At 41.2% G+C, this 26,168-nt stretch overlaps 2 protein-coding genes across 2 annotated transcripts in view; both read left to right on the forward strand.

The window, feature by feature from the left end:
• The first annotated feature begins 3,005 nt into the window (after window positions 1-3,005).
• LOC117804218 (leucine-rich repeat extensin-like protein 5) lies at window positions 3,006-25,130 on the forward strand. Its single transcript, XM_034670776.1, has 3 exons — window positions 3,006-3,074; window positions 6,212-6,992; window positions 25,084-25,130. Exons 1-3 carry the CDS (start codon window positions 3,006-3,008, stop codon window positions 25,128-25,130), a joined length of 897 nt encoding a protein of 298 aa, XP_034526667.1.
• The window catches only part of NCOA7 (nuclear receptor coactivator 7), a 145,579-nt gene continuing 126,309 nt past the window's right edge, over window positions 6,899-26,168 (forward strand). The window contains exon 1 of the mRNA XM_034669089.1: window positions 6,899-6,996. The gene's annotated coding sequence lies outside the window, so the exon portion shown is untranslated. The remainder of the gene's footprint in view (window positions 6,997-26,168) is intronic.

Here is a 26,168-nt window from a genome sequence, read left to right on the forward strand (position 1 = left end):
CATGGGAATGTCCCTGTCCTAATCTCCAGAACACATGAATATGTTACTTCACATAGAAATAGGAACTTTGCAGATACAATGAAGGATTTTGAGACACAGGAAATTATCCTGTGGATTATCTGAGTGGGCCCAAAATTATCACAAGGGTCTTTATAAGTGAAGGAGAGAGGTAGGAGAGAGAGTGTCCCAGTGATGTGACTGAGGAAAACCCAACCTACGTTTGCTGGCTTTGAAGAAGGAGGAAGGGGACCCTGAGCTGAGGAATCCAGGTGGCCTCGAAGCTGAGAAAGGCAAGGAAACTGATTCTTCCCTAGATTCTCCAGAAAGAAAATAGCCCTGCCAACACCTGGATTTTAGCCTAGTGAGACCCAGTGTCAGAATTCTGGATTATAGAATTGTAAGGTAACAAATTCGTGTTGTCTTAAGCCAATAAGTTTGTGCTAAGTTTTTACAGCAGCTATAGGAAGCATACAGTCAATTTGAGCATTTGGTTAAGGTGTCCGCCATACTTTGAGAATGTGTGAATCTTCTGTTCCTCAGCAAACTTTCACTCACGGACAACCTTTGCTTGAATTAGTTATTACCATGGTGATTGCAAAATGGTGTTATTTTAATTTTATCATTCTCATGTAAACAATATCCCGTTCTCTCCTTTCTCTTTTTATTCTCTATTTAATTTTTAAATTTCAGTTTGGACTCATACTCTTTTTTCTGTTTTTATTCAATGTGTTATAATCCGTCACTGTCATTTTTCTTAATTAAATTGTCCCAAATTTGGCCAGAGGAGTCCTTTTAAGTTGGCCCCTGTATTCTTTTGATATGTCACCCTAATTTTTGAACACTTCTTTACCTCTGTCACCAGATGGTCCAGGCACACCCTGTACTTTATAGATTGACTTAGAGAGAGTTAGGATCTTTGTGCATAGATCTTTTCTTTTTTAAATATTTTGTTTTATTTTTACACAAAGAGGGACATACTCTACATATTTTTTCTAACTTTTTAAAATTAATATCTTTTAAAGGATGTCCATGCTTTACATAAAAAGTTTTCTCATTACTTTTGATAACTGCATAGTACTCCACTACTTAGATATTTTATTAAAGCAGTTTCATGTTAGTCATTTAGATTATTTCCAATCTTTTGCTTTTACCAAAGTGCTAATATGAATAACTTGGCCCAACATAATTTAGCATTTAGTTTTTACAAATTTGCTTCAAAATTACTCAACTTATAGAGTGCCAATTTCTGATTTGAAAATGTTATATATTGGAAGAAAATACATTGCATCCAATTCAAATTCACTTATAATTTATTGACAGTTTTATTTTTCAATTTGATTTCAGTCTGACTCAGCTATTCTGTTCATTAATTTGTTCATTTGTTAAACAAATAATTATTGACTAATATATGTCAGGGACTATATTAGGCACCAAAGACATCAAGATGAACAAAATGGGATTCTTGACCTTGAAGTTTAGTCTGGTGGGGTTCAAGTAAATACGGAATTACAGTAGAGTAGTGAACATTAAGAGGCATGTAGGACTATACTTTAATAAATTTATTTAATAGATTAAAAATGTGCCACTCATCATGCATACTTACTGATGGGAATGTAAAATGGCACAGCTACTCTGGAAAATAATTTGGCAGTTTCTTATAAAACTAAACATGCACTTACCATATGACCCCTCACTTGTACTCCTGGGAACTTATCCCAGAGAAATGAAAACTTATGTTCACACAAAATCTGTCCACAAATGTTTAGAGTAGCTTTTTTTGTAATAGCCCCAAACGGGAAACCACAGCGGTGTCCTTCAGTGGGTAAATGGTTAAACCGTGGTACATCTGTACCATGTAACACTTATCAAAAAAAGGGAACAAACCATTGATGCACATAACAACTTGGATGGATCCCAGGGGAATTATGAAAAAGCCAATCCAAAAGGTTATATACAGTATGATTCCTTTTATATATAGTTTTTTAAATTATAGAGATGAGAAGGGATCAGTGATTTGCAGGAATTGGAGATGTGGTGGGGAGGAAAATGGATGCAACCATAAGGGGCAGGTCATGGGAGCTTTGTGGTAATAGAATAGTCCTGTGTCTTATTGTGGTGGTGGTAGAATAATCTGTACAGATGATAAAATTGCATAGGACACACAAACACTCACAAAGGAGTGTATGTAAAACTGATGAAACATAAATAAGCTTGAAAGATCATACCATGTCATTTTTCTGGTTTTGATATTGTATTGGAGTTACCCAGGATGCTACAATTGAGGGACAACTGGGGCAGTGGGGGTTGAGGGGGGAACCTGGGACTTCCCTATAAGTTTTTTTACAACTTTTTGTGAATCTATAATTATGTCCTTTGAAAAAAACCCTTTCCATCTGATTGCACTGTAAATTTCTTTCATCTAATAAATCTAAGTAACAACTACCAGTTCAGTTTAGGGGTTCATTTCAGAATTTTAAATTATACCTTAGCTACAGTGTCTTTGTACCAGCTTATTTGACTAAGTTTTCCAGAAAATGTAAAAAATACATAATGAATTCTCAAGCTACTGAACAGATTTTTCAGCAGAAATAAGACAGCAGAAACTCTCCAAGAGCAGATAACTTCTTAATGAACTGTGAATAAAAGAAAAGGGCAAATTTCTTGGGCTTGATCTAAATAATCAGCCATTAGTTCTCCGTGCTGATGGGCACCCAGACAGCAATCCATTTCTGTAGATGTCAGGATTTCTTTGTCAGTACACTCTGGCAGCCTCCTCCTTCCTAATGACTAGGAGATTTCTACCTCCTCCTTAGACTTCATAAATAACTGAGAGAAGCACTGAGCCTAGGCCCATCCACAAAGACCTATTTACATTTTTCTCAAAATTCAAGGGGTATCTATGATGTGCTGGCCCAACAATAGCAGCTGTAAAAATGAACCACTGCCTTCAACCACTGCTGTTCACTATTAAATAGTGAACTCAGTTCTGTCCCTTTAGGTCCAAGATGGCTACCCACAGACTTCCACAGACGTCATTAGCATTTACCTCCTGTGTCTCAACTGACCTAAGTCAGGTGTGTGAAAAGAGGTGTTTCTGTGCTAGGAAGGGAAGGATAGGTGTAACCACTAAAGAGTGAACTTTCTTGGTGCCAGTAGACTAAACTCATCACCCAATACACAGATCTCCTCTCCAACACCTTTATGGAGAAAACTTCCAAAGGAGTTTCAGTTCTTTCAGTGGTTGTGAGCTCATTGCTTATCCAAGGAGACTTCCATTCTGGCAAAGTATTAGAGCAGTATTTGCTGATGTTCCTGAAATTTTAGTTCAAGGAAAAGTGACCAGTGAGTGTTGTGCTTAAAAACAGACACACTAAGGGCACCTCGGTAGGTAGCTCAGTTGGTTGAGCACCTGACTCTTGATGTTGCTGAGTCATGTTCTCAGGGTCGTAATATCAAGCCCCCACCTTGGGCTCAGCATGGATTCAGCTTAAGATTCTCTCCCTCTCCCCCTTTTCCTCCCCCACTCCCCTCTGTGGGCATACCCTCTCCCTCCCTAAAAGAAAAAGACACACTAGCCATACTTCTTCATTACAAAATTATCTTTTTCTTGTTTTGTTTTTCCTTTTTGTTTTTTATTTAAATTCAATTAATTAACATATGACGTATTATTTGTTTCAGGGGTATAGGTCTGTGATTCATCAGTCTTATATGATACCCAGTGCTCATTACAACACATATGTCCATTACTTCCCCAATGTCCATCACCGAGTTACCACATTCCTCTACCCCTCTCCCTGCAAAATTATCTTTAGATAGATATGTAAGAAAAATACTGCACACATTCACAATAACAATTGCTATCGTTTGGTTATGTTTCCCAAAGCCTCAGCAGACTCTGGGCTGTGGCAGGGCTCGATCTCACAACACTGGGATCATGACCTGCGATGAGATCAAGAATCGGAGGATTAACTGACTGACCCCCTCAGGCACCCAAAGGATACAACTTTTAAGAAAGAAAACCTTTACTATATTAATGTATAAGAGTAATAGCTAACTTTTCTTGAAGGTCATATTCTAAGTCTAAGCATCATCCATAGATTTTGTCTAAGTATCATTCATGGATTACCTCATTTAATCCTTATATCCATCCTATAAAGTTGATACTATTTTCATCCCTCTTTTACAGATAAAGCAACAGCGGTTAAGCAACATATCCTAGGTCAGCACAGGTAGAGCTATAATCTGAGGTCAGAGCCTGAATTCTTAGACATTGCCATATTCTTAAAAAGTACACATTCTAATGAGGTTCAATCTTTAGTGTACTAAGATTTCCCAAATTATTTTTATAAGATGTACTTCATCTTATCTCCCGATTAAAATTTCACCTTTTATTTAGAGTGGAGCTGTCCAGAATAATTTTTTTGTAATAACAGAAATGATCTATTCTGTATAAAAGAGTAGTCACTAGCCATGTGTGGCTCTTCAGCACTTGAAGTGTGGTTAGTGGAATGTAAAAATACGTTTTTAATTTAAATTTAAGTGGCCATATGTGGCTGATGTTGGACAGCATATATCTACTAGAGGATAAGGAAATGATTTTATTTCTTCTGATTTCTCCAGGAAGACAAAGCTTGGGCAAATCAATAAATGCTGAATTAATGAGAAGGAACTAGTGAAGAATCTTTAAGGGGGAATTTTCTCTCCCTCTAAGCTGGGGAGCAGAGACCTCTATTATACCACGACTTCCACTGTAATGTTATAATAAGCATATGATACAGTATAGTCCTAGAGGAGTTCCTGAAGGTAGGAAAGAGGATCCTTAAGTTACATTCAATGTTTTTGAAAGGATGACAAACATTTTATTATTGATGGTTACTACTTTGTGAATACATACTCAGTTCTATCTTTGTCAAATACAAAAGATCACTAGTTTCTTGACAAAACATGGGGTCTGTATAAAGAAAAACAGAAGGGGTCTCTTGGTGGCAAAAGGATGGAAAGAGTCAAGGATTGCAACTCAATGAACATTTCTACAAATGTCCTATAAACTGCATTCTAAGGCAGACTTCTTTATAAACATTGTTAGATTAAGAAACTGCTAAATTCTCATTAAGTGACTTCGTTCTGTCACTTACGCATCATATACATACATAAACATTTCTATAATTGAGTTATTCTGAATTTGGGGCAAAGTGTCATGAATAATAATGGGTATCTTTTGAATATAAACTGGAGCTCTAAATTAGAGTCCTCGAAGTAGCCAAGTCATATGCCACTGTTCCTGACTCCTAAGCAGTTCAGCTTCTCTCAAGAAGTCTTAGCGATTTTATCAGTTTGTACTGCTATGGAACATGTCTTATCTTTGTCCATTTTTTAAAAAAAATTAACATTAGATTTCAGAATCATAAAAGCACTCATCAAGCGAGTGTGAGAATGGCTCAGTTTCTCTGGAGATCCCAAACAATGTTCTTTTGATTCAGTAAAATCAGCTCTTTGTATTTTAAGAGTCTACTTTTCCCTTGAAAATAATTTGCAAATAACACAATGCCTAAAGATGTAAATCGGAGGTCCAATTTTATTATGTTCAGTGCAGAATTGGGCAATCATTCCTTGCAAGATAGTACATTGTGACCACTTGCAACTGAAATCCCAAAGCCACCACTGTTAAGTGCTTGGCTCCGCATTCCAGGAGAGGCTGTTAAGCATAAGCAGCATCAACAACCCAGAGGAGGCCACTATCTAGTGTGCCTGTGTGTGTGGCCTCTGACATACTAGTGTTATCAGACCAGCTGCAGACTATGGCTTGACGGTTTTTTTCTGTGTGTAAGGGTAAACCTCAAGGCCAAATCCTCCTAGTCATCTTGCAGTGCTGGTCATGGGACCACAGCGGAAACAGCTTCCAAGAGAGGATGGGATCGCCAGCACTGCCCTGTTGCTGATGCAAATCCTCCCAACCAAGGCTCTCTCGGGTCTCTGCCAAGAGTCGGCCTGGAGAACCCAATTGCTACCTCCGTACTGCTGTATTGATTGCACTTTGGCAGCATCCGGGATTCTGTACCAGGGTCGGTAGCGGGAGGGGAGGAGATGGTGGGCCCCTTTGCGAAACATAACGCCGGAAAGGACAGAAGGATGAATTTATTGTGGCCAGTGGTCCCCAAGCTGGAAGGAAACTCAAGGCTTTGAGACTCGGGGAGACGCTTTATAACTCCAGCTCTGCTTTCAAAGCCTCACTCCCCACGAAGAGTGGTGGCCACGGCGGGCCAGCTGTAGGGGATGCGGCCCGGGCCGAGGTAAGAAGACCTTCCAAGGCTCCACCGCCCGGCGTCCAGCCGCCCCGGTAGCAGTGAGCTCCCACTTGGAGGCGTCACAATGGGCCGAGGCCTGCGGAGGCCGCGCGCGCAGCTCTCCGGGGCGGAGCCGCCGGGCCGGGGCTGGGACAGTGTCGGGGCAGCGGAGGCTGCGGCAGCCGGGGGTGGCGGGGGTGCCCAGCCTTCCAGCTCGGAGGTCGCCGGGGCGGGGAGGATGCCGCAGCCCGAGTCGCCGAGCCCGGCCGCGGAGCTTCCCGGCCCCCGCCGCTGCGGAGGGGCTCAGAGCGTGGCGCGGCTCGGGCGGAGCTAGAGGCGGGCGTCTGCACCGCGTCGCGCCACCCGCAGTTCCCCGCCTCCCGCCGGGCCCGCGAGCCTGTCACGGCCGATGCCCTGACCGCGGGCGCAGCTGCAGGGTTGGCAGGGTGCCGCGTTCGGGGAGAGGCTTGAGGAGTCCTGGCGGCGCCCGAGTCCACCGGCTCCGGACGCCGGTCCCCGGGGGCACGCGCCTCGGCGCTCCTCCCTCCCGCCCCTGCTCCTCCTCGCCGCACGAACCTCCCCCGACCCCTCCTTCCACCCACCCTAGAGGATGCGCTCCCCCGCGCAGAGCAGCAGAGGCCACCGCTCCCAGAAATGCGTGCGCCGGATCCCCTTCTCCCGGACCCGAGGAGCCGGCGCCCCCGCCCTGTAGGTAGGTGGGTGAGGCGCGGACTAGCCCTCGCCGCCGGCCGCAGCTGATGCTGCCGCTGGGGAGAGGCGGGGGGCCGGGGCCAGGACCCGCCAAACTTGCCTCCCGCCCGGGCTCGGCACAGCGCTCGGAGGTGTGCTAATGGCGCTGGGCGCAGACCCTGTTAACCTGACAACCTCTTCTGGAGCTCGGAAGGCCGAGCGGTGGCGAAAGGGAGCTTGACCCTTCCCCGCCCGCCCCCCTCCGGGACCGGTGGGCTGCGCGCGGCGGGCGGGGGTGGGGAAGACCGGTGGGCTAGTGGCTTTTTTGGGGGCCGGGGTGTGGGGGAGGGAGGAGTACCGTTGGATTCTCAGCAGCTCAGGTAGAAATATGTCACCGTAATGTTTCGGCTGAATGAGCAGATGCGTTCTTCCTGTTTTAGCTAAACGTGTAGCCCCGCAAAGCGTTATTTTAGCAGCACGTAGAAGTAGCCGGGGATTTTTGTATTTTTTGGAACTGGCTGTCTGGTGTATACAGTTGATGGCTCAGTCCCTTACAGTCAACATTTTAGGGCCAGTTAGGGAAGGTCCTTCTAGACGTCAGATTTTCCCGGAGGTAGATGAGGCTGGGGTATTCTGGTGCTGCCTACTCAGGACCCTCCTGATTTCGTGAAGGGATGTGTTTTAAGAGTGGCAAGTTTGATACAGGTGTTGGGAGTTGAGAATCTGCTGGAAGGATGCACCAAGCGGCCAGCAGAGGCAGCCTTGGGCGCAGCCTAGCTTGCAACTGGGTGTTATGGTTTGTATTTTTGAGAAGCTCGTTTATGAATTCTTTCTTTTCCCCCCAGTTGTGAAGTTCATACATCAGGGCTTTGGACAAGATTATCTCTCCACGGGCTATCTTTTTTTTTTTTAATTTCATATTAAGCAAGAAGGTTTAGAGTTTTGTAAAGTAGATCATTGTGAACTTCAATTTTATATTAACGTATTAAGGTTCTTTGGAAAATGAACCAGTGTCAGCTCCGGGAGGACAGAGTCTTGTTCAGTTCTGTAATCCTCGGCGTCCGATGCATGATGGTTGCTCGTTAGTTATTTGTTGAGTGAACTGTGTTTCAGGCTTCATCTAAAGACAGTTTAGGATTACAGTGTATTTGTCCTCTGGCTTTTGAAATTTAACTGGAGTTGTAGAAATTGCCTGTTTATGGAAAGTGTCAAATTAAATTGTTTTAACGTTTAAGTATGAATTTGGGCATTCTTAGGAGCACATGCTGTCCTTTTTAAAATTGTATTATTAAATGAAGTAATTCTCCTCAGCCCCTAATATAAGTGCATTTCATGTCTGAGCTTGCAGGTTTTCTAGTCTTGTTGGCAATCAAACATATTTCTATTAAACTCTCAAACATAATTTCAAAAATACAGTTCATGTTTACAAGAAAATTCTTTGTTACTCTAGAGGTAACAGTGTTTGGATTAATAAGTGACATATTAAATCCATTTAGGCTTGAGTTGTAGATGATCTAATTATAATGTATTTTATTACAGATAAAGGTAAAAATAAAGCACTTAGGGGTGTCCGTGGTTCCTAAGTGATTCAAAATACACGGTATAGAGACGTGTTTTCAACTGTACAGGTTTCCCTTAGTATATAAGCATATCAATTTCCAGATTTGACAGTTTGCATGCGTTGATGGTGTAGTGGTGAGCATAGCTGCCTTCCACATTTCACAATTTGGAAATCAGGGTTTTGGAAGATTCAGTGCCTTTTTGCTTATACATTTTATGTTATCTTGGAAGAATCAAGGATAACTGCATCATATTTCATTTGCTTTATTTTCGCACTGTTTCCTGTCTTGATTTTGTTTTTATTTTCCTGTTACGTAAGCTTTATGAATCAAGCTTTATCAATCAACCTCTTTTCAATAACTTTGTTTAACACACTTATCTGGGAGTGGTCCAGTCTTTTCTTTCTTTTTTTCTTTACTTTTTGGTCATTTTATTATTATTTTTTAAGATTTTAAGTAATCTCTACACCCCACATGGGGCTTGAACTCACACCCCCAAGATCAAGAGTCATATGCTCCACAGACTGAACCAGCCAGGCACTCCTTTTTACTCATTTTAATACCTTGCTGCTACTACCCCAAAGATGTATTTCATGAAACAACAGTAAGCCATAGTTTATTACTATTGCCTTTCCAGCCTACTTGGGCTTTTCCTAGATGGTGAGGGAATCGCACTTTTATTTAAAAGGTGGTAAGTAAGATTGGGGGAACCAGCAGTGGGAGGGAACATATGAAAAATACTATGATTTATTAAAATGAAGCAAAAATCTTCCCCCCAGGAAAGATAATTACATTTTATACATCTTACATTTATAATCAAGAATATATGAGCAGTTAATTCACATTGTTTTTACTTGTTCACTTTAATTTCCCAAAAGAGCCCTACCCTGTGGTTACAGTAAACTCTTTTTACTTTGTTGCAGATAATAAACACTTTTTTGTTCATTTGACAAATAGAAATTGAGTACTTAGGCTGTGCTGACACTCTTGGCCTTGAAACCAGTCAAGTAAGAGCCAGTTTTTAATGTCAGAATGGGAGAGGCATTTTTCTGTGTGTGTCCTGCATCCAAGTGCGCAATGCCTCTGTGATTGGATGACTCACGATCAGGGCCCTGTCTGGTGAACCCCCAACACCCTGCCTCTATATGCACCACTGGAATGCAAAGACCAGGTATAGTCTCTCCTATCTTTCTGTATCTTTCCTAAGGTTTTGTTGCTAAGACCTCTATACCTTCCTTGCTAAACGTTATTTACAGTCCTTTTTTTTTTTATTCCAAGTCTTTTTTTTTTTTATCCCAGCCCATAATTTTTGTTGTTCTTTATATCCAATGGGATCCACTTGGTTTACATATGTTAGAACCAAAATTGTTATGGTTGCAGAGTATGAAAAAGAAAATTTGTATGACCTTGAATTTCAAATATGGGAGGTGGTGGTTGAAGAATAATTGTCTGCTAACCTCCCCTGAACAATGGCATCGAATGCCTTTATTTCTGTATATGCCAGAGAATATCAGTTGTCAGCTCATAGATTTGATCTGAATCTTAATTGAGAGAAATGACGGTTCTAGAAGGTTGGAGGAATAAAGGCCATAAAGTCCACCCATTCCCTTCCAATTCTAGATGTTAGACCAGGAGTCTAGCCAAATTTTCAGAAATGATGTACTTTGGTGACCTTGTTTTGCATCTTTTGCTCCCCTACCTGCCCCCCCCCACCCCCAATTGTGCACACGAGGAGGGATTCTACTCCTAACAGTAGTCACAAGGAACCTACTGTTAGGTTACTTAAGAGATGTGGTTACCAAGATCATCATTCGTTTTGCAACTCTTGTGTGAAGACCCAGGCAAGTTCCATTTAGCTATAGAGGCCAGAGAAAGGCTTTACTTGCCCTGCACAAATGTTGTGTGCCTTTTTTTCATCATGTAAAACTAGCATCAGATAATTGATTATATTTCCCTTTCTGATTTGGCAACTAGCAAATGCAGAATCAAATTTGCAACTCGATTTTAATAACCCTATAAAAACCTATGACCTAATATTGATGTTCTAACTTTCCCTTTGGTATTGAGCTGCTGTTCTACCTTGTTTTTCTTGATTTTGATTTTTATCTAATTATATTTTCCCACTTTATTGAATTTATTATTTAAAGCTGACTCATACCCTTTGTGAAATAAGGCAAAACGTAATACATAAAACCAAATGAAAACATTCACAGAATTGATCTCTGGACACATATGTTTTTGGTTAGCAGGTTTAATCGATTCCATTAAATATGTTTTGAACAAGTATTGCAAGTTTAGTATATCTGAGGTTATATATCCAAATGGAAAATAGTGTTCCCTCATTTAGCAAAACTAAATTCCACTTATGTATACTTGATCTTATATAGCCAAATGGAAAACAATGGTCCATAGTTTTGCAAAACTGAATTCCATTTATTTTGTATTATTAAATTTATGTCCACTTACCACCAATTTAAAATTGGTCAAACCATTGAATTTTAAGTCGATTATTTCTGGAATCTACCTTACGTGCTTTTTTAGGCTGAATAGGAGATTCATTCCGTATAATTTTTAAAAAGTCATTTTTACCCAAGGGGCTAGCCTAAACTAGCTTAACACTCACCACGCCAAACCTCAAATCTGACCTCTTTCATATCAGTAGTTTATTTGATTCATCTTTGTTTTAATGGATCAGGTGAACAGAGTCTTCTTTGTACCTCGTTTATTTATCATAAAGTTTAAAAGATCAAGCTCAGTTAATTGACCAAACTTTGATTCTGGTGTTTTGACAACTACTTGTTAAGTTGGTTGAATTTAACCAGGTAGTTAGTTACATTTATATGATGTCAAGTCAGTTTGATAATGTTTTCACCCAGGTCAACAGAGAGATTGGCTCTTCTTAAGGTTCAGTCATGGGTGTGGTCCAGGAGCCTTTGGGGCAAAAATAATCTGAATTCAAAAGTGCAACATGAAACCTTAGAGTTGTTTGAGGGATGTGGGCAAATTTTTACACAGAAGCATTTCATTTCAATAACGTCTATGTCTTCTTTAAAATTTATTTTTGTGGCAGATAATACCTTCATGTGATTCAATAGGTACAAATGGGTATATGATAAAAGGATTCTCTCATCCCCTTTCCCCAGTTACATGCTTCCGCTATCCACTGGCAATGACTGCTATCCCTTAACTGGGAATCCTCTGGTGACTTTTTTTTTTTTAAAGATTTTTATTTATTTATTTGACAGAGATAGAGACAGCCAGCGAGAGAGGGAACACAAGCAGGGGGAGTAGGAGAGGAAGAAGCAGGCTCACAGCAGAGGAGCCTGATGTGGGGCTCGATCCCATAACGCCGGGATCACGCCCTGAGCCGAAGGCAGACGCTTAACCGCTGTGCCACCCAGGCGCCCCTCTGGTGACTTTTTATGTGTATGCAAGCAAGTATGAACATTCGGCCTCTCGTTTTATCTCCTAACCATTTCTCGAATTCCCTTCTCTCCATTCCCACTGCCCTTGTTTGGCTGCTCAGATGCTTTGGACAGTTGCCTGCTTTTTACTTTCTGCTACGTTTCAGCTTTCCACTTTTCAGCCAGTCTTCCTTCTCAGCTTTCCTCTGTGGACCATCCTACACAGGAAGGAGTCCGCCAGAGATCTTGGTGGTCTCTGTGGCTCTGAGGAATTCGTCTGTTGCCCCTGTACCTCCCTGTCATGCATTTGGCCTGCAGTTGTTCTGGACCCCCCACCCCACCCCTGCCCCAAACTATGGACCCTTTATAAAAATCTGATGGAAGTTCACGGTCTCATCACACACCACGCACCATTTTGCCTGCACATCCTTGGGTATGGACCCAAGTTAAGATCTCTGCGGTCACACAAAACTGCTTGTCACTTCTTGCACGTGCATGCCATATGACTTTCCTTCTCCGTGCTGTTGTTCCCTCTGCTTGGAACGCACTGTGCTCCCATTTTTCCTTAGCAAGCCACACTCAGTTCTGGTGTCTTCTCTAGGGGCCATTGTTAGTTGAGATTCCCATAAACTCATGGAGACTTCCTCATGTAAGTTAGTGCCCCAAATCAGTCTCCGTACTGGGAATAAGCATTTCTCATAAATAGCAAAATTGCTTTTCTAGTAGAAATTAACTGTGATTTTGGATAGCATGCTAGGATTGGTTTAAAAAAAAAAACCCAAAAAAGCCCAGGTTGAAGCTTTTGTTTAACTGTTCATCCCTCTTCTACTCTTTCCCCAGCCCCCCAGTAGATTACATACCTGTATCATTTTCTCTAGCATCCTGCCTTCTCTAATTCTCTCTCAAACATTGTGTTAACACTCATTCAAAATAACTTTCATGTTTATTTTGCCCTCTTCTCAGAGAGTGTCTTTATGCCTCCGCCCTTGGGTTTGCCTCTGTAATTGATACATAAAGTGGCAAGAGCTTCCAAGTAGAGTGCCATTAAACATTGACCCTGACAGATGACATGAACATGACATGACATGGAGAGAGTGGTCTGTCCTAAAAAGGGACTCCTCTGCATGCGAATGAGGTATTTTTAATTCCAAGCCAAGTAATCAGGGTGTCCTGTGTGCTAAGTTTTATTGCAGTGTGTCTGGCACGAGGTAATTTGCTGTTGACTGATTAACAGAGGATTTAGAGAGTAAGAGTATAATAGTGTTTGTTCAACACTGTTCATGTGGAATCCTGACTGGTGGATGATTCTGATCACTAATCAGGTATACCTTGTAGAGTAGGAAAAATTCACGAGATGGCTTTGTAGGTATGAGATCCTTCAAGATCTTTCATTTTCCTGCTGTAATTCCGACTTCACTCAGCAAACATCAGATTTACTGATTTGTTTCCTCAGACATGTTGATCCTAGGGTGTCCTGAGTGGCAGTAATGAGTATTGTAGCCATTGGAAAAGAATAGCCCCTGCTGTATGATATAAAGCATAGTTTCAGGCCATTAGTGCATTGGGAGGGCCTGCCCAGTCCCTGGTGTTTATATCTGAGCCCTCCTCCCTCTGCGCTGGTGATTCCCTCAACATGCTGCCTGTCTGTTGGGTCCAGCTGAAACAGCTTGTTAGCAGCCCTCTTGATATCTCAAATCGTAGCACTTTGCAAAATAGTTTCAATTTAATATGCCTTAACTCTTCAAAAAGCATTCTAGTAAGGAATTGTTTTAGTCCATTCAGGCTGCTGTAACAAAATACCACACACTGGGTGGCTTATACACAGCAACATTTGTTGCTCACAGGTCTGGAGACTGGACGTCCGAGATCAGGGGGCCAGCATGGTCGAGCTGTGGCGAAACCTCTCTTCCAGGTTGCAGACAGCTGACTTCCCATCGTGTTCTTACATGGTGGAAGGAGTTAGGGATCTCTCTGGGACCTCTTTTATGAGGGCACTAATCCCGTTGATGAGGGGTCTGTTCTGATCTCATGACCTGATCACTTCCCAAGGGCCCCACCTAATACTATCACCTGGACATTAGGTTTCCAACATATGAATTTGGGGGCAGGGGACGCAAATAGTCTATAGCAGGAATAGGAAATTCACAAAACAGTAACTGTAAATAGCCAAGACATGAAAACATATTCAACTTAATTGCACCAAAGGAATGTAGATTGTCATTAGAGTTTACAAGTCCATAATGGTGCTGCAAAGTTGAGGTTGGGTCTTATTCCTTTTTCATGGATGGTGAAAGAGTATGTTGGTATACTTAGGTTGAGAACAGTTTAGCTAGTAGAATTTTTTGGCACCAATGTTTCCATTCTAAGAGTACATCCTAAGGAAATCAGGAATGAGGCTTAATTTTAGCGATTAGCATAATGTCTCTGGGGAGCATGTGGAATGGTCAAGGGGTTAAGGGGAGGGATAATGGAGCCAGTTGCCCAGCTTGGAATCCCGTTTCACTGTTTACCAGCTATGTGAACTTAGGCAAGTTCATTTCTCTTTGATTTTCTCATCTATAAAATGAAGATAGTAGTGTCTACCTCCCACATAGTACTGAGAATTAGATAGATGAATATATGCAAAGTACTGGCACAGAGTAAGCAACTGTAGTAATTAGTTATTATCAAGGGTGATAGTTGGGAAATTTGAGACAAATCCAACAGTGGAGTCATTTTTTAAGAGATGCGTAGTATACCAAACTCTGTGCACAGAAGGATCCTAATTTGATTTTCAAATGCACCTGCATAGAAGAAAAGACAGGAAGGTGACAAAAGAGTAAAGCTTTTTCCCCACTGTTGGGATCATAGGCGATTTCTATTTTTCACATTTGCATTATCCATGTGTATTATAATGATACTTGTTAGAAATTACTAAAATTAAGGTGTCCTAAGATTCTTATATTCTCAACTTTTCTTTAGCAAATGCATATTCATTTTGACATATTTTACTTTCTCTTCCTCCTTTCAAAGCTACTAATATTTCACTTCCCCAACATTTTCACCCACGTGCCATCTGCTTCATATTTTCCTGCACTTAGCTTGCTTGTTTTGGGTATAGATCAGCCCCAAGGCTAGTTCTTCAAGAATAAGTAGACCAAATGAAATGATGGATGACATTTTAGTGGTGGTGGCTTTCCTATGGATGTTTAAGCCAGAGAATGCAGCTAAGGCAACTCTGTTGTCTCCACATTTCAGGTGCTCGTCCCTATCTCCTACTCCCCATCTCAATGAACTCGGCGCCCCAGTACTCCTCTCACACACTCAGGGTAATTCCTGCCTCCAGCCTTTTGACTGCCCCCTTTATCTGAAATTTCCTTGCACGTTTCTTCCTTTAAAGCCAACATTCTGCACAAGGTTGATGCTTAATTCCATGAACACTTTCCCAGACATCTACCCTTGATTTTAATTATTTTGGCACTTAACTATTTGTGCCACAAATTAAATACTGGCTTGTTTTATGGCTTAGTTGTTCTTACAGTAAGCTGATAGGACTGTGTTTCATATTACTCCGTGCCCTTCCGTTTTCTAGCAGTGTTGTTCACATACGTGTACATGGGACTCAGGAAGATTGGGTGGTGTTGTGTTGATAATATTCTTGAGATGATTTATGAGTTTTCTGCTCCATCTTTCTTCTGTCCAACTTTCTCCTTCCTTTCTTTTGAAAATCAGAATGTTACCTCATTGGTTCTCTCAGTCATGTAGATATTTACCTGAAGTTTTGATAATAAATTTCCATTCTTAAAGCCTAAAAACTAAAGGGCTCAATTGCAGAGAACACCGTGGTTAGCAGTGGATTTGCAGTTGGGGTCCAGTAATATACAAACTAATCCTAATTGCAAGGAGACCTCTATCATCAACTCAAAAATATTGCTTGTTTGATCAAGACAATTTAATGAGTCTTCCAGAGAATGTGCTTAAAGTTCATAAATATGACAGATTCTCATAGATCTTGCATTTCCTGGAAAGCCAAAAATCCTAGGATATGTTTTCATATATCTACCCTCATAGTCTGAAGCAGTGGTTTCCCAGCTCGGGTTCATGTGCCCCATGAGGATAAGGGAAGAAATTGCTAGAATGTCTGTTTCATCTTTTCATGACTTCTGTTTTTGTTTTATGTTTTATAATGCATATATTAGTGCAGAATACACGTTTTTCTTTGTAAGTAAAAATATATACATATTAGGATTTTATGCTCAGATACTTTTATTGATGTGAAATGTAACTTCTAAAAATGGAGACCCCTGATCTAAGTAAAAGGCGAGACCTTATCGTTACATGTCCTGAAGTCAGTTTCTGTTAGGTATTTAGCCATAACAGATTAAAAATGAACTTATTAAACATAAATCCTGTGCTAGCCTAAACTAGGAATCGTCATTTGTGTACGTGCATGTGCCTGTGCACATAAAACATAAGACACATTCCCTGCCTTTAGAGAGCTTATAGTCTGATTAGAAGGATGGGGCATGATGAACAATCAATTAGAAAATGGTGCAAGATAGGGGACCTGGGTGGCTCAGTCAGTTAAGCGTCTGCCTTTGGCTCAGGTTGTGAACCTGGGGTCCTGGGATTGAGTCCTGCATCCTGCTCCCTGCCCTGTGGGGAGTCTGCTTCTCCCTCTCCCCACCCCTAATCTCTCATGAATAAATAAATAAAATCTTTAACAACAACAACAGAACACAAAGAAAATAGTACAAGATAGCATAAGTATGCACAGGAAACCTAGCAGCACGAGGTGGTTAGACTAAAATCACCAAAGTATGATAAGAGGAGTGTAATACGTGGGGATGCTATATTCTCAGAATATTTCAAAACCCCTTTGATGTTAAGTTTTTTTTCTTGATAATTGGGTCAGTTCTTTGTCCCTCCTAATCAAATAAGTTATGCTTAAATTATCTCCTAGGTACAGATGTTAATTAACTATGGGGGCTTTCTGCTCTAATACTCAAAAATTTTTACCAGTATTCTCAATTACTTGCTCACATTTTTTTTAAATTATAATAGGAAGTGGCAGAATAGCCATGGGGGGGAAGTAACAACATTTTTGATGCAGTATTCTTTTGGAACAATGCTAGAGTATACAATTTAAAATAAGTGAGTTCGTTTCCTAGGGCTGCTCTGACAAAGTAGCACGCACTGGGTAACTTAAAGCAACAGAGACTCATTGTGTTGCAGTTCTGGAGGCTAGAGGTCTAAAATCCAGGTGGTGGCAGGGCCATGATCTCTGTGAAACTTTAGAGAGATCCTCCCTTGTCTTTTCTGGCTTCTGGTGATTTGCTGGCTGTCTTGACATCCTTGGCTTGCAGCTGTGTCACCCTAATTTCTACTTTTGTTGTCCCCTGGTGTTCTCCCTGTGTGTCTCTGGCTTCACATGGCCATCTTCTTACATGGACACCAGTCTTAATGGATTAGAGGCCCACCATACTCCACTATGACCTCATCTTAACTAATTGCATCTGCAAGTACCCTTTTCCCAAATAAGATCACGTAATGTGGTACTGTGGCTACAATTTAAACATGGGGGGGGCGGGGTAACACAATTCGCCTTATAACAAAAAGTGATATCAGAGTCTATAGGTGAATATACCAAGATGTGCATAAGTTACCTTTGGTGTCAAATGATGCCTCCTTATGGCTAAACTTCTATAGCCCACGCACATTGGTTATGGGGTAAATGACAACTGCAGGGAAAGGAAGCTTTCTTGGCTATTTGTGTTAACTGGCTGCTTCTGTCTCTGGGCTTTGGTATTTCACGCCTTGGTCGAGTTCTTCTTATAGACAGCAGTATGTACTATGTGGCTTTGATCTTCCTGGTAAAAATCCACAAAGTAATTTGTGGATCGGTATATTTCTAAGGGTGTTTTGGGTTTTTTGTTGTGATAATGCTGAGAACCACAATGCTTAGAACCACAATTATTTATTTCACATTCATAAATCTGCCGATTGACTGCGGTTTGGCTGCTCTTGCTTGGGTTTGGCAGGGGTGGGCTGGCCTCCAAAGTTAAGGTAGGAGTTCAGGTCTATTCCACGTGTCTTTATCCTGGGACAGGGCTGACAAAGGAAAAGTTGGTACCTGGGGCATGCTCTTCTGGAGAAGAGCAGAAATTTGCCAGGCCTCTTAGAGCCTCAAGTTGAATCAGGTACACTGTTAATTCTCAGTCTTTTGGTCAGAATAAGCCACATGGCCAGGTGGGTGGAGATACATACTCTGCGTAGTAGTGCAAAGCACCACAAGGTGGCATAGCGAAGGGCGTGGATTTATATTCTCTTACAGGGAGCAAGTGCATCATTGAGAACAACAGTCCAGTCTAGCAAAGGGCAGTTTTTCTTTTGAATTCTGCAAGAACTTTTATGTGAAGCAACTCAATAAACCTTTTAAAGAAAGTGTATTAAACCGTAGACTTGGTTTCTTAACCCAATCTCTTGGAAAATTATAGTTGAATTCACATACATTTTCTTTCCACATAGAGTTCATAGTACTTCCCAATACTGATTTAATTTTGTGTTGGGCAGATTTCCTGCCCCTTAGACACTTTTCATTATGCCTTCTTCCTGAACCCGTATTTGTGTATTTAGCACATTTTCGATTGTACTGACCAAAGTACCACGTGACCACTCCATCTTCACATTAGACCTCAGCGGCAGAAGCCAGTAGAATCTCATCGTCCTCTTGAGCATGCTCTCATAGGGAACATTTTCATTAAGGGCAGAACTGTTTCTAGTTTACAGATATGATTGTTGATCGTGCGGCCCTGTTGAAATATAACCATGAATGGTTGTTTTCAGTGTGACTGTCCTACTTCAGGCCCCTTCCCTAACAACACTGGCCTCTGTGACCTGGCCCTTTTCTTTCCACTAACACTTGTCTGTGCATAAACACATTTTATCAGTCATTAATTTTTATCATACCCATTTTTTTCTAATCATTTTATTTATGTTAATTTTGTCTTGTCAAAAAATCAAAGTTTTCTTAGAGCCTGTTGAGTCCTTTTTATAGTCATAGATTTTAGAGAAATAGTACAGCGGTAGGAATAAAACAAGTTTTTAGTAAATCCTTACTGAATTGAAGAGATTGCATATAAATATGTGACAAAGCACTCTTTTGAAGTAAGTATAAATTATTTATTGCCTCCTGTACTCTCCATGTAAATAAATACACTGAAAGTACATTAAGAAGAGTGATAATTCAATTATTTTTTAGTTTGCATTTTTACAAACATGAGCGTATGCTGGTATATTTTGAAAATGCATTCGGTTGCAAATACTATCCATAAGAGAGCAAAGGAGCATGTCACCTTTTCCTTAGTGAGATAGTTTACCTGGTAGAGTAAACTTCTGTGTCTCCTGATAGTCCAAAAGACACTCAGATAGAATTGTTGAAAACTCATATTCGAAGCCCATAGACTTTATGTTCTTTGTAAAGGCATTCCACTTATGACGTCTGTTATCTTTTAAGTTTTATTGGTTTTGTTTGCATTGGCTACCTCTGTGTCTCCTGATAGTCCAAAAGACACTCAGATAGAATTGTTGAAAACTCGTATTCGAAGCCCATAGACTTTATGCTCTTTGTAAAGGCATTCCACTTATGACGTCTGTTATCTTTTAAGTTTTATTGGTTTTGTTTGCATTGGTTACCTCTAATTCAGATCTATCGAATAGACACCTCCCACTAAATGATAATAAGAACAACGACAATAAATGAGTAGTAGTAACCACTGCCCACATTGCTTTCTGTCCTAAAAATGAGGGAGTTGGGGCCCTGGTCTAAGACCACAACCCATGCAGTAGTGACAGCATTTGCGGTGAGCCCAGGGAGCTGGCACAGTGATTCACGTTGGCAACTATTCTCTGCAAGGCCTTGGGGAACGAACTTCAGTTCTGTACCAGTAGAGAGACGCCAGAAGAGTGTGGAGCTTATTCCTTTTGGGCCAAGGCCAGAAGAAGGCTGGGAAAAAAAAAAATCAAAAGGCCAGAGATCCTAGGATTTTAGCAATAGGTCTGATCGTTGAAAGGAGGTACAGAAGCAATTGAGGACAAACTTTTGTTCCCATGTCACCTGTTCCTTTGTTGACGCTCTGTGGTGCCTGCCACCTTTAAAATCATCTTAGACATTGCCTGGGGTGATCTTGCAGTGCTGGAGCAGTAGTAGGGGGTGTCCCCAGAAACCACTTCTGTGGCTGATGCAGGCAACAGATTTTTCCCCACTCTTGTGTAAGACAATCATATGCACGTAGCAGACGCCCAATAAGTAGTGATTGATGGTGAGAAAGAGGAAGTTTTCTCTGTGTATGAGAAATGAGTTTGGCAGAGTAGACTCTGTTCTGTTTTCATTGCCTCTAATAACTTTCTATATGACTTGCTGCTTATTTTTCTCCTCTAATCTGTCTTTGTGCACTGGTAGAAAACTGAGAAATGGAATTCTTATATTCTTATGAATATTAATAAGAGAATGCATGCAGTACATTAAAAGCCTCTGGTAAGATTTTTATAGAATCATGATTTTTGGTTCTAAAAAGGACATGCAGTTTTAGTCCCTAGGAAAAAAGGACTCTTGTAACTTAAAATCAATAAAGAAATTTATTTTAAAAAGATGAAAATTCCATTTTCTGATTCTCTGCCTTTACTAACTTTCAGTGGAAAAATAATTGGATTGGCAGAAGATTACATTTCATAACAGAAACAAATGATAGGTCAACTGCTAAGAAATATTTCTGGTGTATTCAAAGTTATATCATTACTCTGTCCATAAGACTTAAGAGGTAATTCATTTAGTTTAGTGAATTAAAGGAATGTGCTTTCCAGTTAGCTCTTTAAAAGTCTAATTCAGTGCAGTAAATATTTATTGAATGCACGGACATGTTCACTGCAGTGCTTTTATTAATGAATAGTAGTGACTAGCCTGAATACAGTTCAGGATTTACATCCTAAAAGACAATTGGCCAGAAAGCTGGTGTTCACACTCTTGTTCTTTTTAATGGTGAGTAAATACAGGAAGAACCAGGCAGTTGAAGTGAAAATTCTGTGTAGAGCTCTAGTCTAGCATGAGAGGCCATTATTAGTGGGTTTTACTTTGGCATCAGGTAAAGCTAATAATTCTGGCTCTCACTCTTCTGGCTGTTTGACCTTGATTAAGTAAGTTCTTTAACCTTTCTGAACTTCAGATTCTTTATCTGGAAAGGATTAAGAATATTAACTCCCTCCTACAGTCATAGAGATTAAACAGTGTAACAGCATCGAACAAAAAACTCGATGCGTGTGGTTAATGTTCAGTAAACGTGTAATTGTTGCTGATGGCTGTCCTCTTCCTAGTCCTTGGCACTGCCTATCTTCAGTTAGTTTCCTATTTGGTTTTTCTGTTGGGGGCAAATTTGAACCTAGCTCTTCAGGTGTTGTTGAAGGTAGGTATCATTTGCATGAATACTTGAACATTTGGGTTCGTTGTATAGAGTTTTCTGTTCCGTGGGGCACTAGACTCTATAGACACCTTTGGGACGCATTTAATCTCTTATAACAGCCCTTTGTAGATAAAGTCGCTGAGGACCAGAAAAAAACTGAGTAAATTGCCCAAAGTTACATACTTCGGACATACTGGAGTCTGGATGTTAACCAGGCCTGTCCTGGTTCAGTGGTGCTGCGATGCCTTGATAGCATGGGTCAGAGAGGTCAGGTGAAGCATCTTGGAAACAGAGAACTTCTCGTGTGTGGAGCTTATATAATCTCAGCTATGAAGGAATTTTTGAAATTAAACATTTTTAATTAAAAAAATGTTTATTAGTTTCCCCACCGAGCTTGACTTTCCCCTATAATAGTAGTTCTTAATTAGTTTAGTATCCCCCCACCCCGACCAGGATGCGGTTTGTTTCCCATGGTTACTGGGGGGAGGGGGCATACAGAAGTGTCACATGCTCTGTAATGAGTGGGAAAGTTCTAGACAACAAGGAAGTGTCCCTTACACTCAGGAATTTTATGTCTTCCGTAGGACCTATGTGAATATTTATTGGGACGTTCTAAAGAAAAGAGAATAGCTTTAAATTACCATGTTTAGAAATACCCAATTATTATTTCTAGCACTAATTTTTATTCTGATCTCTTCACCCCACCCCCCATTACCCACTCCCACCCCTTCCCCCTCACCTCTGCTTTTTCATTTTCCTATACTTCTCGTTTGTAATGAAATCGTTACTGATCCATTTCTCCTGTAGCTAAACTTGCCCTATGGAAGTGGGTGCAAGCGTCTGGGTATTTCATGTCTTTGAGTGACCTTGTGCCTGAGAATTTGCTTATTGAAATACCGATTATAAATGACTTTCCTTTTGGGCATTATATTGATTTCATAAAATTAAGTGTGAAAGTAGGTTATATTAGCTGTGAACTTCATTTTGATATTATGAAGGGCATGTAATGAAATACCTGTTTGTGTCCAGGAGGGGTGTTGGTTTTGGTAAGGTTGAGCACTGCGGGTCTGTAGCCGTCTCCGGAAACGGAGGTTCGGCCTGTGCTCAGTCACTGCCCCCCTCTGTGGAGGCAGCTGTTTGCATCTGTCTGTGAGACCGTTCTTCCTTATGTTGAGCCAAAACCCCTCTCCCTCCATATCTAATGCCTGGTCCCAGGTATCCCCCTCAAAGGTCTGTTGGTACAAGCCTAAATCTGCAACCAGATACGATCTTTCAGATATTTGAAAACAGCTGTCAGTTCACTCCAACTCTTTGCAGGTGAACCCTGACCAGCTTCTTTGACTATTAGTCTTAAAACGTAGTTTTATGTCACTTAACCATCCTGGTTGCTCCTGTTTCCTTATATGTCTCCTATAGGGTAAGAGCTGGAGTTAAGTGCAGTCATCTTGATATATTCTCATCCTCAAGAAGGGCGACACAGACCGTCATAATCTTTTTTATTCTGGTTGATTGAGTGGGTTTTTGGTTTGGTTTGGTTTGGTTTAGGAAGGGCTGGTGGTGTAATGTCAGTGCTGGGTATAGGGAGCCTCCTCTCACCTAAGACTGCAGGTCACATTCACCTGTGCTGATGCTAAGCTCTGTCACTCTTGTTCCTTAGCTTGTCCCCCAGATGTAGACCTTCAGGTTCACATGGGGTAAATTCCACCTTCCTACAGACAGCTGAGGTCTGTCTGAATCCAAATGCTGCTGTCCGGGATGTTGTTTATCCCTCTTCCAAAAGTCCAATACAGAGGTCCCTATCATCATTCAAGTCAGTGGTAAATTTGCTGGTGAGGAGAGGGGCTAAGAACAAATACTGCACTGAGCTATTAGCATCCTCCCTCCAGGCTGAAGATGGAGGTCAGCTCCCGGCTCTGGGTTGAGGTCAATCCGTTGGTCAGCTCGTACCTTTTGGTATAGTGGTTCAGTGCTTTTCTCTATCCATGTAATCATCAAAGCAGCCACCTATGTCCAGCCCACATTTCTCCATCTTACCCATAAGCACATCAAAAGAAACTTATCAAATGCCTTTAAGTACAGTTATATTGTATTTTACTTCATTTCCTTAATGTATGAGAATAGTAGCTATGACCAAGAGGGAAATTAGGTCAGTGTCATTTGAGTAAGCCAGCATTCCCTGAACTTCCTGCCCTCCACCAGCCCTGCCCTCCAGCCATCCGAGACCACTCAGGAGTCTCTGGAACCACACGTTCTCTGATGATGGCTTGCACAGCCTCAGTCTGCCCAGTGAGCCCAGCCTCTTCTGCGTGCCTTGTTGGGGAAATGCCTGCTCCTCCCACATGACCCAGCTCTGGCATCACCTGCGAAGTTTCCTTGACTCTCCTTCCCTTCTTAACAGTTAGTTGCTTCCATCTGTGCTCTGCCAGTGTCAGAGGACTCGCCACTTGTACCAGCTGATGGGTTTCGCTTGCCTGTTCCTCCTGAGCTTCTTGGCCCATGAATGCTGTCTCCATCTCTTATCTCGAGCAGAGTACTTGGTCCAAGGTAGAGGCTTCAAAAAGGGGGTCTGCTTGTTTATTATTGTTCTGCCAAATGGTTAGTGTTCTGTAAACAGTCTCGATCCCAGGTTTCACTGCCTTTTCTTCCGAGTTCTGGCTAACCTGCCTGTTGTGATCATTTCTAAAGTTTTGCTGGAAACCTAGGTGATGATCTGCAGTGTGTCATTTACACAATCCCTCTTCTAACTTTTGTGGAAAATTAAAACTATTTGCCCATTGTCAGCCTGCTGGCACTTCCCACATCTTTGATAATTCCTGACCCTACCAGTGACTTTTTAGAAATCTTATTTGCACATTCTCTTCTTAGAAGGAATGTATAAAATGATCTAACTAGCCTAGAGATGGGTCTTCATTTAAAGTATCTAGGAGCTTTGGGTGCCTGGGTGGCTCAGTTGGTTAAACGTCTGCTTTCGGCTCAGGTCATGATCCCAGGGTCCTGGGATCGAGTCCTGCATCAGGCTCCCTGCTCAGGGAGTCTGCTTCTCCTTCTTCACCTCCCCCCTGCTTATGCTCTCTCTCTTTCTCATGCTCTCATGCTCTCTCTTTCTCATGCTCTCATGCTCTCTCTTGCTCTCTCAAATAAATAAAATCTTTTTAGAAAGTATCTAGGAGCTTTGATGAAATCTCTCTACTTCTCCCTTTTTTTCTTTTTAAGTATAAATTCTACACCCAATGCAGGGCTCGAACTCAGGACCCCAAGATTGAGAGTTGCATGCTCTACTGACTGAGCCAGCCAAGTGCCCCTGTCTATACTTGTCTTAAATGAAACTGAGATTTGTTTAGTTCTTTCCCGCTAATTCCAGTTCCTTAGGCGAAGAGTAATGGAATAAGAGCTAGTGAGTTCTCCATTCATTTTGCCATCCATTGGCTTTGTCCCATTTTCCCAAGTAGCAGAGACCATTGGCCTGTCCTTGATTATCACCTTGATTCAGGCATAACTTTTTAGCTCTTGGTTCTGTTCTCCATTCTGTTTTCTGTTGTTTTGGTTTTGTGACACATTTGTCTACTTGGGGGAATTATCTCCTGGCTGCTCCTACATGTTTGTGGCACCCTTTTGTATCTGTTGCTATGCCTTTCTTCCCAGGTTTCTTGTTAGAGTATTCAAAATCAGACCTTGGTTAATGCTGAAATTTGAATATCCTTCCTTTGTTTAGATGACTGTGGCTTTGAGAAACACCGAACACCTCTTCTATTTCTGTGAAAGTGTAAGTATTTTTGAGGAGGAAATGTCTGCATAGAAAGGTACAGTTTGATCTGTCCCCCAAGGGGTCAAACTTAGTTTGACCAAGCCTCAAAGCATGTTTTTGTCATTATTTCATTTGTATAATAGGAAACATGTTGTGGGGAAAACAGTTGATGGACAACATAGGTACCCTGGTGTTTTTCTAGTCCAGACTGGTTAAACCTGAATGTGCAAGGAGCTGCAAGGTGTTAGATGCGAAGCCAGAGATCCACGCTGGGCTGCGTGGGTCCATGCTGGTTTGATGTACTTTGGGAGTCCCCTGTCGCTCTGTGCTTAAATTCTTTCTGAGTGGTGCCAGGGTCTCAAACAGGGAGCACTTTGCAGGTAGTAACAGTAAATATTTTGTCTTCAACACAGCACTTACAAGGTAAGGATTTTGTAGGTGCCTTTTTTATTTGCATAATGAACTGAATTTTGGTTGGAATTGACCATCCTGATTTAAGATCGCAAAAAGAAATATTTAGATAGAAGATTCATTTTGTGATTTCCTCACGAAATTCTTTTTGGTCTGTAATGTGCCGTAAATGCAGGAGACTCTTGTAATTCAGTGTTTGGATGAGTCTAGAGTTTATTGATGTGAAGAAAAGTCAACATTAAATGAAAGAAGGGCTTTTAAGAAGCCCATTATAACCACTTATAATGGAAAATGTAGTTCCCATTAGAGATTGATTTAAGGAGCTCCGGTTCTTCAGTGAAGCATGAAGGCTGCTGTGCAGTGCACTGTGCAAATCATTTTTATAGCATTCTTTGCTGCTCTCTTCCTGGTTAATCTGTTGGTGCATCTAGACCTGAAAGGATTGTATATGCCTTGTTTGAGGAATACAAAAATCCCCAGAAATTTAAAAGAAATCAGTCTATTTTTTTTTTATCAAATAGAATATTAAAAAAAAAAAAAGAGCTTTGCAAGTTCTAAACAGACAATGGCGGCACCAGATGTCAGTTCTTGGATCATTTAATCTTTTTCTCTTGTGCTTATTTTTGTCAATATTTTTCCAC

This window comes from Ailuropoda melanoleuca, chromosome 10, assembly GCF_002007445.2.
Source record: "Ailuropoda melanoleuca isolate Jingjing chromosome 10, ASM200744v2, whole genome shotgun sequence".
Classification (NCBI taxonomy): Eukaryota; Metazoa; Chordata; class Mammalia; order Carnivora; family Ursidae; genus Ailuropoda; species Ailuropoda melanoleuca.

What these genes read in the sequence shown, in the direction of transcription:
- LOC117804218 (XM_034670776.1), top strand. Translation starts at nt 3,006, where the DNA reads ATGGCTACCCACAGACTTCCACAGACGTCATTAGCATTTACCTCCTGT. An exon ending in TCTCAACTGACCTAAGTCAG is followed by an intron (nt 3,075 to 6,211) that starts GTGTGTGAAAAG and finishes TTATAACTCCAG; the next exon opens with CTCTGCTTTCAAAGCCTCAC. An exon ending in GGAGCCGGCGCCCCCGCCCT is followed by an intron (nt 6,993 to 25,083) that starts GTAGGTAGGTGG and finishes TCCTTTGTTTAG; the next exon opens with ATGACTGTGGCTTTGAGAAA.